Source organism: Liolophura sinensis, chromosome 8 (genome assembly GCF_032854445.1).
Source record: "Liolophura sinensis isolate JHLJ2023 chromosome 8, CUHK_Ljap_v2, whole genome shotgun sequence".
Classification (NCBI taxonomy): domain Eukaryota; kingdom Metazoa; phylum Mollusca; class Polyplacophora; order Chitonida; family Chitonidae; genus Liolophura; species Liolophura sinensis.
This window is the reverse complement of record NC_088302.1, coordinates 57156-70179: the sequence shown is the minus strand read 5'-3', so window position 1 is coordinate 70179 and position 13024 is coordinate 57156. Positions and strand designations below refer to the sequence as shown.

At 40.7% G+C, this 13024-nt stretch overlaps 1 protein-coding gene across 3 annotated transcripts in view; it reads left to right on the top strand.

Annotated features, from left to right (window-relative positions):
• LOC135472946 (thrombospondin type-1 domain-containing protein 4-like) overlaps positions 1–13024 on the top strand; it is a 68004-nt gene that overhangs the window by 36824 nt on the left and 18156 nt on the right. For all 3 annotated transcript variants that reach the window (XM_064752685.1, XM_064752686.1, XM_064752687.1), the window contains exons 2-5: positions 3901–3967; positions 7217–7440; positions 10731–10809; positions 11607–11709. In XM_064752685.1, coding sequence (XP_064608755.1) covers positions 3901–3967; positions 7217–7440; positions 10731–10809; positions 11607–11709 — 473 coding nt within the window. The remainder of the gene's footprint in view (positions 1–3900; positions 3968–7216; positions 7441–10730; positions 10810–11606; positions 11710–13024) is intronic.

The following is a 13024-nucleotide window of genomic DNA, read 5'->3' as shown; positions in this document are numbered from 1 at the left end:
CTTTAATTCTCCAGTGTTTCGTGCGCTGTTGCTAATCCTCGTGATCTGGATCAGAGATAAAAACGATGGGGGACGGATGATCCCCACGAAAGAAGATTACTTTCGCACCTACCGTGAGCAGTACTCAAACTTGGTGACACTTCTTTTCGAATCATTGATGAGTACTTTTAAACACCTGGCAAAGTGACCTGTCACAATTTGAGCTGTTCAATGCAAAACACGTGAATTCACCATTATCGGTACCAGTCACTCAGTCTTTATCGAGTAAAATGGTAAGTTTTGCATTGTTTTCAGTTTTAATCGTCCTCTGTAGCAGGTCAGAAACCACAAACATTGCCGTAGCTGTCTAACAGCCATTGTGTTCTTGCACACACTTCAAAGTTTGTTAGAAGCTCACCCATTGGACCACAGGACAGACTCAGCTAATGGGATAGCCTTGTATCAGAGCGACATTCTCTGCTGTTAAAACAATTTAGATGGCCCGTCGGGCTTTCTTAGCGCAACGCCCGACACGCTGGCAAAGATTCCACTCCATTATTACTACTAAGTGTAGTATATGATTCAATATTGGATTTTTTTTTCGCCAAAATTATTTTTCGCGGTAACGTATTGACCACGAAAATTAGTTCCACACGAAAATTAGGTACTTCATATTATAGCTTTGTAAGGGCATGGTGGTGAATTTATCTGCGCCACGAGCCGTTGACTGTGTATCGGACATACCGCAGCGCTGATTCTGTCGTCACACACGCAGGGACTACTTTCTACAACACAAAACAGCACATGAAGTCGTTTTTCTCAGCACAGGTGTTTTTACTACGTTTTTCAGTCGTTTTAAACGAAAGACAGATAATCAAATCGTTTTAGCTGGTATTTCACATTCGTTATAAAACGTATAAGAAACGAACGATAATTGGGGACGGTTCCTTACAGGCTATGTGGCTCAAGTTCGATCATAGGCTACATGGTTTCTATGTCACATTCTCCTACAGGCCATGTGGTTCCCAAATCATATTCCATAACAGGCTGCGTGGTCCCTAAGTTAATTCCCTTATAGACTGCATGATTTCTATGTCACATTCTCCTACAGGCCATGTGGTTCCCAAATCATATTCCATAACAGGCTGCTGGTCCCTAAGTTAATTCCCTTATAGACTGCATGATTTCTATGTCACATTCTCCTACAGGCCATGTGGTTCCCAAATCATATTCCATAACAGGCTGCTGGTCCCTAAGTTAATTCCCTTATAGACTGCATGATTTCTATGTCACATTCTCCTATAGGCCATGTGGTTCCCAAATCATATTCCATAACAGGCTGCTGGTCCCTAAGTTAATTCCCTTATAGGCTGCATGATTTCTATGTCACATTCTCCTACAGGCCATGTGGTTCCCAAATCATATTCCATAACAGGCTGCGTGGTCCCTAAGTTAATTCCCTTATAGGCTGCATGATTTCTATGTCACATTCTCCTACAGGCCATGTGGTTCCCAAATCATATTCCATAACAGGCTGCGTGGTCCCTAAGTTAATTCCCTTATAGGCTGCATGATTTCTATGTCACATTCTCCTACAGGCCATGTGGTTCCTAAATCACAATCCCATATAGGCTACATGGTTTCTATCTCGCATTCTCTTACAGGTTACATGGTTTCTATCTCGCATTCTCTTACAGGCTATATGATTCCTAAATCACATTCTCTTACAGGCCATATGGTTCCTAAGTTACATTCCCGTTTTGGCTACATGGTTCCTAAGTTACATTCCCTTATAGGCTACACGGTTCCTAAGTTACATTCCCTAATAGGCCACACGGTTCCTTAGTTACATTTCCTTATAGGCTACATGGTCCCTAAATTACATTCCCTCACAGGCTACATGATTTCTATATTACATTATATTACAGGCTGTATGGTTCCTAAGTCACATCCCCTTACAGGCTATATGGTTCCTACGTTAAATTCCCTTATAGGCTATACGACGGTCCATAAGCTACATTTCCTTATAGGCTACATTGCTCCTTAGCTACATTCCCACATAGGCTACATGGTTCCTAAGATACATTCCTTTATAGGCTACACGGTTTCTAAGTTATATTCCCTTACAGGCTCCATGGTTCCTAAGTTATAGTCCTTTATAGGCTGTGTGGTTTCTGTGTCACATTCTCTTACAGGCTATGTGGTTCCTAAGTTATATTCCCTTAAAGGCTATATGGTTTCTATGTCACATTCTTTTACAGCCTACATGGTTCGTAAAAGTCACATTTCCTTATATGTGCTGCGGACCTGAAACCACAGTGCTTATAGGTTATGTACCTCAGGAGCCACTGTCTCTACGGGCTATATAGCCCAGAAGCCACTTTCCGTATGAGCTGTACAACACAGGGGGAAGTTTCCTTATACATATAGGCTATGCAGCCCTGGAGACACGTGACGTATGAACTGTACAACACAGGAAGAGCTTTCCTTACCAACTATACAGTATAGTGCTTCCCTCATAGACTATATACGACACAGGAGGAGCTTTCATTACCAACTATACAATATAGTGCTTCCCTCATAGACTATATACGACACAGGAAGAGCTTTACTTACCAACTATACGGTATAGTGCTTCCCTCATAGACTATATACGACACAGGAAGAGCTTTCCTTACCAACTATACAATATAGTGCTTCCCTCATAGACTATATACGACACAGGAAGAGCTTTCCTTACCAACTATACAGTATAGTGCTTCCCTCATAGACTATATACGACACAGGAGGAGCTTTCCCTTATACGCTGTACGGTGGAGGAAACGTTTTCCTGACAGGAGGAACATTCCTTATCCGAAATACTGTACAGAAGCTGCTTCCCTTATAGGCTATACAATCCAGGAGCAACCTTCTTTAGACATGTAGGCTATCCACTAAAGCTTTTTTATGACAGCCCTTATTCACGTCCGAAGGTGGCTAGGAAGGTACAAATTCGACATTGGAAGTGTTATGAGTCCCATTTTGGAAAGTCCATTTAATGGCTGCAGAAAAATAAGAATATACCCGCTTCCTTAAAAAATGAACGTCTTATTAAAGCAACAATACTTTTCCGTTGCTGTTGTTTCTCTTCGGCTGTCTGTTTTGAAGAACAAAATACAATCTTTCTGTATTATTTATAGATAGTAATTTAATTTATTTTACAATTAGCATCATGAACTCTGTCAATCACATTGCTACTGAAACGTTTGTGAAACGGCCAGTCAGTTTTTTCCGTAGCCTATTTACGATAGCCGCCTTTAACTATCCGACCTAAGGTGACAACAGAAGCTTTGTGAAACGGGCCTCTGGGGCCATTGTCCGTTTAGCATGAATAGCCAAGTACCTATCGTCGACAGCGAAATCGACATTTTTGTTTGAGAGCTGTATTAGGTTATATTTGGCCGTATCTACGTCTAACCGGCCCTTTCACACATGCTTAGTATTCCCTCACTCGAACGCCATGCCGAGGACACTGGAAATGATTTCACGCCTACTCACAACATAACTTGTGCTCGGCCTACACGCTTGTACGGGGTTAAACACCGGTCGCTTAGATGATAAATATCCCAACATCTTGATCACCAACGGTGAAGTACCAGAGTGCAAATTTAAACTGTCATGTAATACCTATCCCCTCTTTGAATCCAGATTCCCCGTTTGCCGTGACAAACATGATAGAAAAATCTTTAACGCCGAGCTCTTCTTTCTCCACTGATTTTTCCGTGGGGTTTATCTATTACGATTTAATACACTGGATTTGTCTTCCGGAGACTCAATATTGTTGTTATTTTTCTGTGTCAAATGTGTTCTCAGTATGGCAGAGTCCATCAAACATATATAGGCCTCAAGAGTATCAACACCTTTAATTTTTGTTTGTTTTAGGTACGCATATTTTTTCTCATGCGTAGTTTTGGCATCCTTCCAAAGTGTCTGGCCCAAGCGTTCACATGTGAGTATTTCCCCCAATTTTAAAACTTGGCTAACTTTAAGAGACGAATATAAAATACATCTGTTGGCAACATCTGTAATACTTACTTCTGATGTTACCTAGCTAAGTGTAAGGGTAAGGGTAATCGAAGCGTGTGAGGGGTAAGTGGGTGAAGTACGTACTATCTGGGGCTGGGAAGATACGTTCCACCGGACGCTTGCAGACTTAGTCAAATGCCCAAAATTCAGTTAACACCAATTTAAAACAACTTTCTGCTACTTTTATTTTTAAAACAGCTTTGTCAGCTTACATATATGTAATGTTATTTCAACACTCATCAGTCCTATATAACTGGATACTTTAATCGCTTCATAACATTGTGCATTCTTTAACCCTGTTAATCAATATGTTTTTCAATATATTATGAACAAGTAGATAGATAAATTGTATTTTTTGACATTAGTTTCTTATTTGAAAATTACAGACCTCAACGTGCCCATTCGAACATTATCAGTCGTTTATATACCATATCTTAACATGGATTCTCAACATAAACCTAGAATTTGTCTCATCATTCCTATATCTTGCCAACCTAAATACATATGGTTCTGCCCTTCGTGAATGGCATTGTTCACCGTGGATGACGCTTTAGTAGTTTACCTAATATAGGAATGACATCTCTAGTGGTTAGCGTGTTACCACAGCACAGTTTCCCAGGCGTCTTTCATTAATGCCATCGCTGTGGGTTAGTCCAGCTCGTGCTGACTTCCTGTCCGGTCGTATGTGAGAACGTCTGTCAGGAATCGTTGATCACGGATTTTCTCTAGACTCTGCTCGGTTTCTTTGCAACATAAAGCTGGCCGCCGTCGTATACGTTAAATATTCTTGAGTGCGACATAAAGCTCCGATCAACGAAAATGACATATCACAAAACCAAAGCACTCAGTGTGGAAACTGTTTGAAGAACCAATAAATACCACAGTAGCCATAGTTCATGTACGTTCAGGAAATATACAGCTGTAGGCGTATTCAGAATACCGAGGTTTGGTTGGCAAAGAAATCTTGCTCAGATGTTGAGAAGCTCTATTGCTGGAAGGAGTTAACCTTGTGGCCATCTGTGAGACAGATCCTCCTTATGAAACACGCGGAAGGTACAAAACAGCAACTTTGAGGCACGTGTTCTCGATTCACTGCCACAACTACATTTATCCAACATTAGGGATAACTGTGTGTGTGGTATTTGAGTGATGAAGTTGTAGTTGAGCGGTGGCGGACGGAGGGAACTGCTGCTGATCAGATGACTGTAAAAATCCGACCAAGACTATTGTAGGGGAGTGATTATGAGAGCCCAACCAATAATACTGAAAGGGAATGGTTGTGAGAGCCAAACCTAGACTAATGTAAGGGAATGATCGTAAGAGCCAACCTGGACCATTATAAGGGAATGATTGTGAGAGCACAACCTTGGCTGTTGTAAGGGAATGATCGTGAGAGCCCAACCGAGACTATTATGAAGTAGTGAGTGTGAGAGCCCAACATAGACTAGTGTATGGGAATGATTGTGAGAGCCCGACCAAGACTGTTGTAAAGGAATGATTGTGAGAGCCCAACCTCGAATATTGTAAGGGAATGATTGTGAATGCCCGACGAAGACCTTATGTAAGAGAACTGTTGTGAGGGCCCGACCAAGACTGCTGTAAGGGAATGATTGTAAGAGCCCGACAAACAGTGTTGTAACAGAATGCTTGTAAGAGACGACTAAGAGACTTAGCTGGTAAGGGAATTATGATGAGATCTCAAACCAAGACTGTTATAAGAGGATGGTATGGAGAGACCAACCAAGATTATGGTAAAGAAATGATTGTGAGAGCCCAACCGAATGATATGTATTGATAGTGAGGGTTCGATCAAGATTAATCTGAGAGAATCCTTGTGAGAGCCCGATCAAGATTACTCTAAAAGAATTGTTGTGAGAGCTCGACCAAGCCTATTGTAAAGTAATGCTTGTGAAAGTACAAACAAGGCTGTTATAAGTGAATGATCGTGAAAGCCCGACCAAGGATGTTATAAGTGAGTGATTGTTAGAACTCGGACCAGACCGTTTGTAACAGAATGCTTGTGAGATGCCAACCAAGACCATTGTAACGGAGTGATTGTAAGAGCTAGACCAATACTGTTGGAAGGGAATGTTTGAGAGAGCCCAACCAAGATTATTGTAAGAGAATTCTTGTGAGAGCACGACCAAGACCTATTGAACAGAATGATTGTGAGAGCCCCACCAAGACTTATGTAAGGGAATGATTGTGAGAACCCGACGAAGACTGTTGCAAAAGAATGGCTGCGAGGTACCAACCAAGGCTATTGTAAGGGAATGATTGTGAGAACCCGACCAAGGCTATTGTGAGAGCCCGACCAATACTTTTATAAGGGAATGTTTCTGAGAACCCGACCAAACTGTTTTAAGGGAATGCTTGTGAGAGCCAGATCAAGACTTTTTAAGGGGAATGATTGTGAGCCCGACGAAGACTATTGCAAGGGAATGACCCTCACAAGGATAATTGGCGCATGTAGCAGCCATGCACGACGGCGAATGTAGGAACCATGCACGACGGCGAATGTAGGAACCATGAACGAAGGCGGATGTAGGAACAATGCACAGCGGCAGATGTAGCGGTCATGCACATGAATGTAACAAGCATGCACGGCGGCAGATGTACAACCATGTACGGCGGCGGATGTACAACCATGCACGGCGGCAGATGTAGCAGTCATGCACGACAGAGGATGTAGCAACCATGCACGACGGGGAATGTAGGAACCATGCACGGCGGCAGATGTAGCACCCATGCACGATGGCGGATGTAGGAACCATGCCCGACAGACGATATAGCAGCCATGCACGACGGCGAATGTAGGAACCATGCACGGGGACAGATGTACAATCATGCACGGCGGCAGATGGACAACCATGCAGGGCGGCAGATATACAACCATGCACGGCTGCAGATATACAACCATGCACGGCGGCAGATGGACAAACGTGCACGGCGGCAGATGTACAACCATGCACGGCGGCAGATGGACAACCATGCACGGCGGCAGATGTACAACCATGCACGGCGGCAGATGTACAGCCATGTCTGGTATTATTGGGAAATGAATGTTACATGTAAAGCATATTTCATTAAATTACCATATGTATAGTCAGAGTTTGTGCTCATTTACGCCATACCTGTATTTCTCTAATAATTATTCTTTCTATTACACCAGGAAAGAGGCCATGCGTACGACGAGCATCACCCACGCCACATGGGTAAACTTGGTGACACGCGAAAACTTTATCCAAGCACCGTGAATGCTTTTCAAATTCAAAATGGAGCAGAATCTGTAAGATGGACGAACTGGATGGAATGGTCAAGTTGTACGAAAACGTGCGGATTTGGAATTTCCATACGAACGAGAGAATGCGTGACTAAAGATGTTAGCCGGTCTAGGTGAGGCGGTAAATATGTCTTTTTGACACCATCCTTGGTCTAAATGGAAATTAGTGTCTGGACTGAGTCTGAATAAAAACAACTATTCAAACAGAAGATTAGAAAAACAAATGACATGGTGAATAAAAATTTCTTTTGGAAGAGAAAATCTTTTATGTAAACTCGGAGTTTAAAACTCGAGTTTAAAAGTTGGATCGTTGTCCGGTCCCCTACTTAATCACAGGTCTTTTGCCATCAAACAGTCAATATGACAACCACAGACAAGCATCCCTTACTAATAACTACTTATTTTTACTAGGGTCTAACCATGAGATAAATAACTTAAGTAAAAAACAAGGATTACAATGGGATTGATCGCCTACACAGGTCAGTTCCAATCTGTTTAAGAACATCATTCTCAGCTGTCACGCTGCAGTGCTTGTGACCCACATGTACATATACGTCTCTGCTGGACGAGAGACTAGGTCTGGTCTAGGTCTGTATAGCTAGGTCTGTATAGAAATGGCGATGCTATCGACCGACACCTTTTAGGCGCGCAACGCAATTCCCATTACCAGCAAGATAGCTTATTAAAAACAGATTTCAAGAGTCATATATGCACTAAATAAAAGTAAAATACAACATACAGCATCCCCCCCCCCGGCCTTATTAGGTTGACTTTTTTCAACCTCAGTTACATCAGCTAAATGTGAGACTCCTTTCGAATACGTTTACGTATCCGGCCAGGGTGTAGCTAAGGCGAAATATGCGTTATATTTATTTATTTATTTGATTGATGTTTTACGCCGTACTCAAGAATATTTCATTTATACGACGGCGGCCAGCATTATGGTGGGAGGAAACCGGACAGAGACCATCCGCAGGTTGCTGGAAAACATTTCCACTTACAGATATGCGTTACAGGACCAAAGGCTACAGCTTTGTGTCACATGTGGACATGTATGAAGACGGCATTGTAAGTTGGAATCTTACCGTCTATATGAGTGTATTATTTGGTTGACTGTTTTGTGGGAGGTTATACCGCTATAAATCGAGATTATGTTGACGTTCCTCGTCGTCTAAAAGGATATTTTGAGAAAGAATAATTTGCAAAAAGCATAATGGCACTGACGATCAGGCAGTAGATCCCTGTATATATATGAGATTATAGCGTATCCCTAGCATTGCATATGTGATTGGTCATTTAAGTCGGGCCCCCGGCTTTTGAACTACGGGGCCCAACTTTAAAAGTGGGTAGTTAAAAGAAAGATTTCGGTTCCAAAATTTTTTTCACCCTGTCACTTTTACGGCTCCGTATACTAGAGCTTATTAGTTTATGTGACTATATATTGGGTTACGGTTAGGGTTATTCAGCGAAGTTTATATATAAAAAAGTTGACGTTTACCCTAAACTGGTCTTGTGCCAACTTTAAATTAAATCCTACAAATAAGCGAGTTCATTATTACAGTTAATTATCCGATAGGTAGTGAAACCATGACATATGGCAATATGAATAATACGGTAAATATGAGTCATGTCTACTCTGCTCTATCTGCAAAACTGCTCTGTGATACACTGGAAAAATCATCTGTTAATTTTAACAGAGTCTGTTGTCTGAGTGATGGTAGACATATTGTATTAATTCAACAAGATTATATTAGGCTAACAGGGTAATATGTTGAATACGACAGAGTATTATGTTGAATATGACAGATAATTGACTAGCATCACTCAGACAACAGACTTTCTGTTAAAATTCACAGAGTAATTTTTTTTACTGTAGTTATGAAATCTGGCCAGTTGAAGCACAACTTTAAAGATGCTTATGCATTCATTGACTTTATTATGGGGTTATTCTGTGATGTCATGCCCTTCACAAACAACTGTCTCCAATCATCTTCTCAACATTGTGTTTCTATACATAGGCTTTCTGCCATGTACTTTATTATTCCTACCTGTATGATAGCACACGTGGAGAATGTTATACGCGTATAAACAGAACAACAACAACAAAACCTACGGAAGTGATCAACAGATCAAAAAGAGACAAAGAGTTTATAATGTTCGAAGTCAACAACTTGTAAATGATGTACGCTGTTGTTGCTCAAGATCTGTGATGTCATTTATACCATCTGCAAATGTCTACAGTCCAATATCTTCTTGAATTGTTTGGATGTCATACTAACCTGAAATTGTTATGATTAGATGTCTGGCCATATGTGTGCACAATCAACCAGTCAGTCTGCAGTATTCCCAGACCATTACCATGTGTGCACAATCAATCAGTCTGCAGTATTCCCAGACTATTACCATGTGTGCACAACCAATCAGTCTGCAGTATTCTCAGACCATTACCATGTGTGCACAACCAATCAGTCTGCAGTATTCCCAGACCATTAACATATTTGCACAATCAACCAATCAGAAGTATTGCCAGATCATTACCATGTGTGCACAACCAATCAGTCTGCAGTATTCCCAGACAATTACCATGTGTGCACAACCAATCAGTCTGCAGTATTCCCAGACCATTACCATGTGTGCACAACCAATCAGTCTGCAGTATTCCCAGACCATTACCATGTGTGCACAACCAATCAGTCTGCAGTATTCCCAGACCATTACCATGTGTGCACAACCAATCAGTCTGCAGTATTCCCAGACCATTAACATATGTGTATAATCAACCAATCAGAAGTATTGCCAGATCATTACCATGTGCACAACTAATCAATCAAAAGTACTCCCAGAGCAAAACTATACATTCAAATGGCGCCTTATATTACGGATGAATAGAATTTATTCATTTCTAGTTTCATGCAAAGTAAAACAAAGCTAAAGTATGAATTAAGGTCATCCTACATACGGCTGAAACTATGCGTCAAGGAAGGCATTCAAATATTTGAATACTACAGTGGGTTTTATGAGCCATTCTAACGATATGCACAAATTCACCTTTTCACGTCAAGAATTTTTGGGAAACTTATTTCATTAGTCTTTTAGTCATAGGTAAAATGAGTCATTCCAACATTCAGTGTCGTGATTAGTGTTGGATAAAATTCCTGTGACGTCAGAATTCCTAAACTCTGACAGTAGTGTCCATAAAGCCCACCTTAGAATTCAAATGTTTTAGGGTCTTAAGCTCTTTTCACAAAGATAAAAAATAAATGAAAGGATATTTATACATATTCCTAAGTGATCTATTTAATGATGCCTACTTCGATTTTTGGAAATCTCTAGAGGTTTTATCATTATCAGATGTCCTTTGAGATTAATGCTTCGAATGTTGTTGATGCATCATGTACTACAGTGACCTGGTGAATAGCGCCGACGAGCACAGCAGAGGGTGTTTGGGGGTGTACAAGGAGATCCGAACCTGTAATACTCAGGTATGTTAGTGTTGTTGTAACAATGAGATCCTCCCTGTAACACTCAGGTATGTGGCTGTTGCATCAAGATCAAGACCTTTATATTCAGTTGTGTGGCTGCTGTATCAAGGAGATCCAGGCATGTAATGCTCAGGTATGTTGCTGTTGTATCAAACGGATTCGGATATGTAATTCTCATGTATGTTGCTGTTGTATTAAGGCCATTCGGACCCGTACTTCCCAGGTGTGTTACTGTTGTACCTGGGAGGTTCGAATCTGTAATTCTCAGGTATGTTGCTGATGTGTCAAAGAGATCTGAACCTGTAATACTCAGTTATGTTGCGGTAGTGTCAAGGAGATTCGGACATGTATTACTCAGGTATGTTGATGTTGTATCAAGGAGATCTGGACATGTAATACTCATGTATGTTGATGTTGTATCAAGGAGATTCGGACATGTATTACTCATGTATGTTGATGTTGTATCAAGGAGATTCGGACATGTATTACTCATGTATAGCTGTTGGTCGCGACAGGAATGCCAAACCTGTATAGTCTGTTGATTTATTGGAGATCACTAGGGTTATAATGAAATTACCGCACGAGTATCGTAATGTTATCCCTAGGTAGGAGACGACTAGATGATCGCACGATGACCCACACGATAGAACTGACATACCTATCCTTCTCTTCATATCATTTTATTTGACCTGTACAATTATAATAATATTGTGTTGTAACCTACAAATTCCAAGTCACTTCCAAACTATATATTGCATTCATTTTATTTTTGACCTGCGTTAACTGCCTGTTTTCAGTTATGCCCCACTGGGATCCCGGCCTCCCGAGAGTCTCAGTGCTCCGAGTTCAACCACAAGGCATTCATGGGTCGTCAATATAAGTGGGAACCCTTCATTAACCGTAAGTGACCAAAAGATGGTGACCAACAGTCGGAAACAGATATCATCGAGCGTTATCAGAAATACCGTGAAAAAGCTATGTTAGCTAAAACATATTATGCTTTTACTTTAATCTGTGTAAATGTGTTTGATAGAATTAGTTTCCTTTTCTATTATATGAACAGATTATACAAAATGTCATGTCCCGTAAATCTGGATTGACAGAATATGGCCCAACTGGGCAAACAATAAAACCTTTTAAAATGCCGGTACTTAAGTGTCAGATGCAGTTGTGTATGATACTCCTCGTGGCCCTCCATTTTTGATTTTCTCCTGCTTTAAGGTGTAGTTTGCATCGTTTACTTTACAATATAATGGCCTTTTCCCCCAAATGTCACATAAACCATGGCATAAAAATGGGAGGGGTTTGGGGGGGATTGTGCTGAGAGGTATTTGATTTCCATACTACAGCCCATTGATAAAAAGTAGCATATCAAAAGCTACACTCGCGCCAAACTACTTTACTACGTTACTTTGTTGTCTGAACTAAATGCAAATATCAGAAGATATGTAGACTGTAACGATAGATACTTTGAAGATTCCTTATCAACAGGATCCTGTGTTAAGTTGTTGCTACCTATATGTAACTGATGCAGCCATTATTCAGCTGTTACCATGAACGGTGACGTGCACGTTGCGCATGCATGTCGTCGTCACTGATTTTCCGTGCAACTCCTGAGGTCTTAGTTTGTCTGAAAAACATGTTCGTAAGTTGTTTGGGAGCAATTATCTGCAATTCAGTTTTAATTATATACATGATAATGTCAAAAATCAATTTCACTCAGTAAAAAAAGTTTTGAAATTATCATCTGCATAAAAGAGGTGCTTTAGCTTGAGAACGAATGACTGATGTCACATCCTAAAATAACTCACGCTTCTGCGCTGCTTATATAAACAGGAAAAGGGAACAGCTTAATCTCGCTGTTTTGAGGCTCAATTTAATATTTATGGGATATACAGTGCTAGAGTGAAAACAAATAATTTTTAATTTGCTAGCTTAGGATCACTCATTGGAGATCCATCATTTGTGTACTGTATCATCCAGTGTTGATCAAAACGTTACGCCGGCTGATTCTACTCATTGTATAATGCTGGCTTTCATTCGTCTTTTGAAAGTTGGCAATGTCTAGCACATTTTTCCTCAGGATAATAGTTGACACTTTTCCCAGAAGGCAACATCCTTTAGTTTTCCCCCAGGGTAATATCTGACACACTTTACTAAAGGGTGATATCTGACAAACTTTACTAAAGGGTGATATCTGACACATTTTACTAAA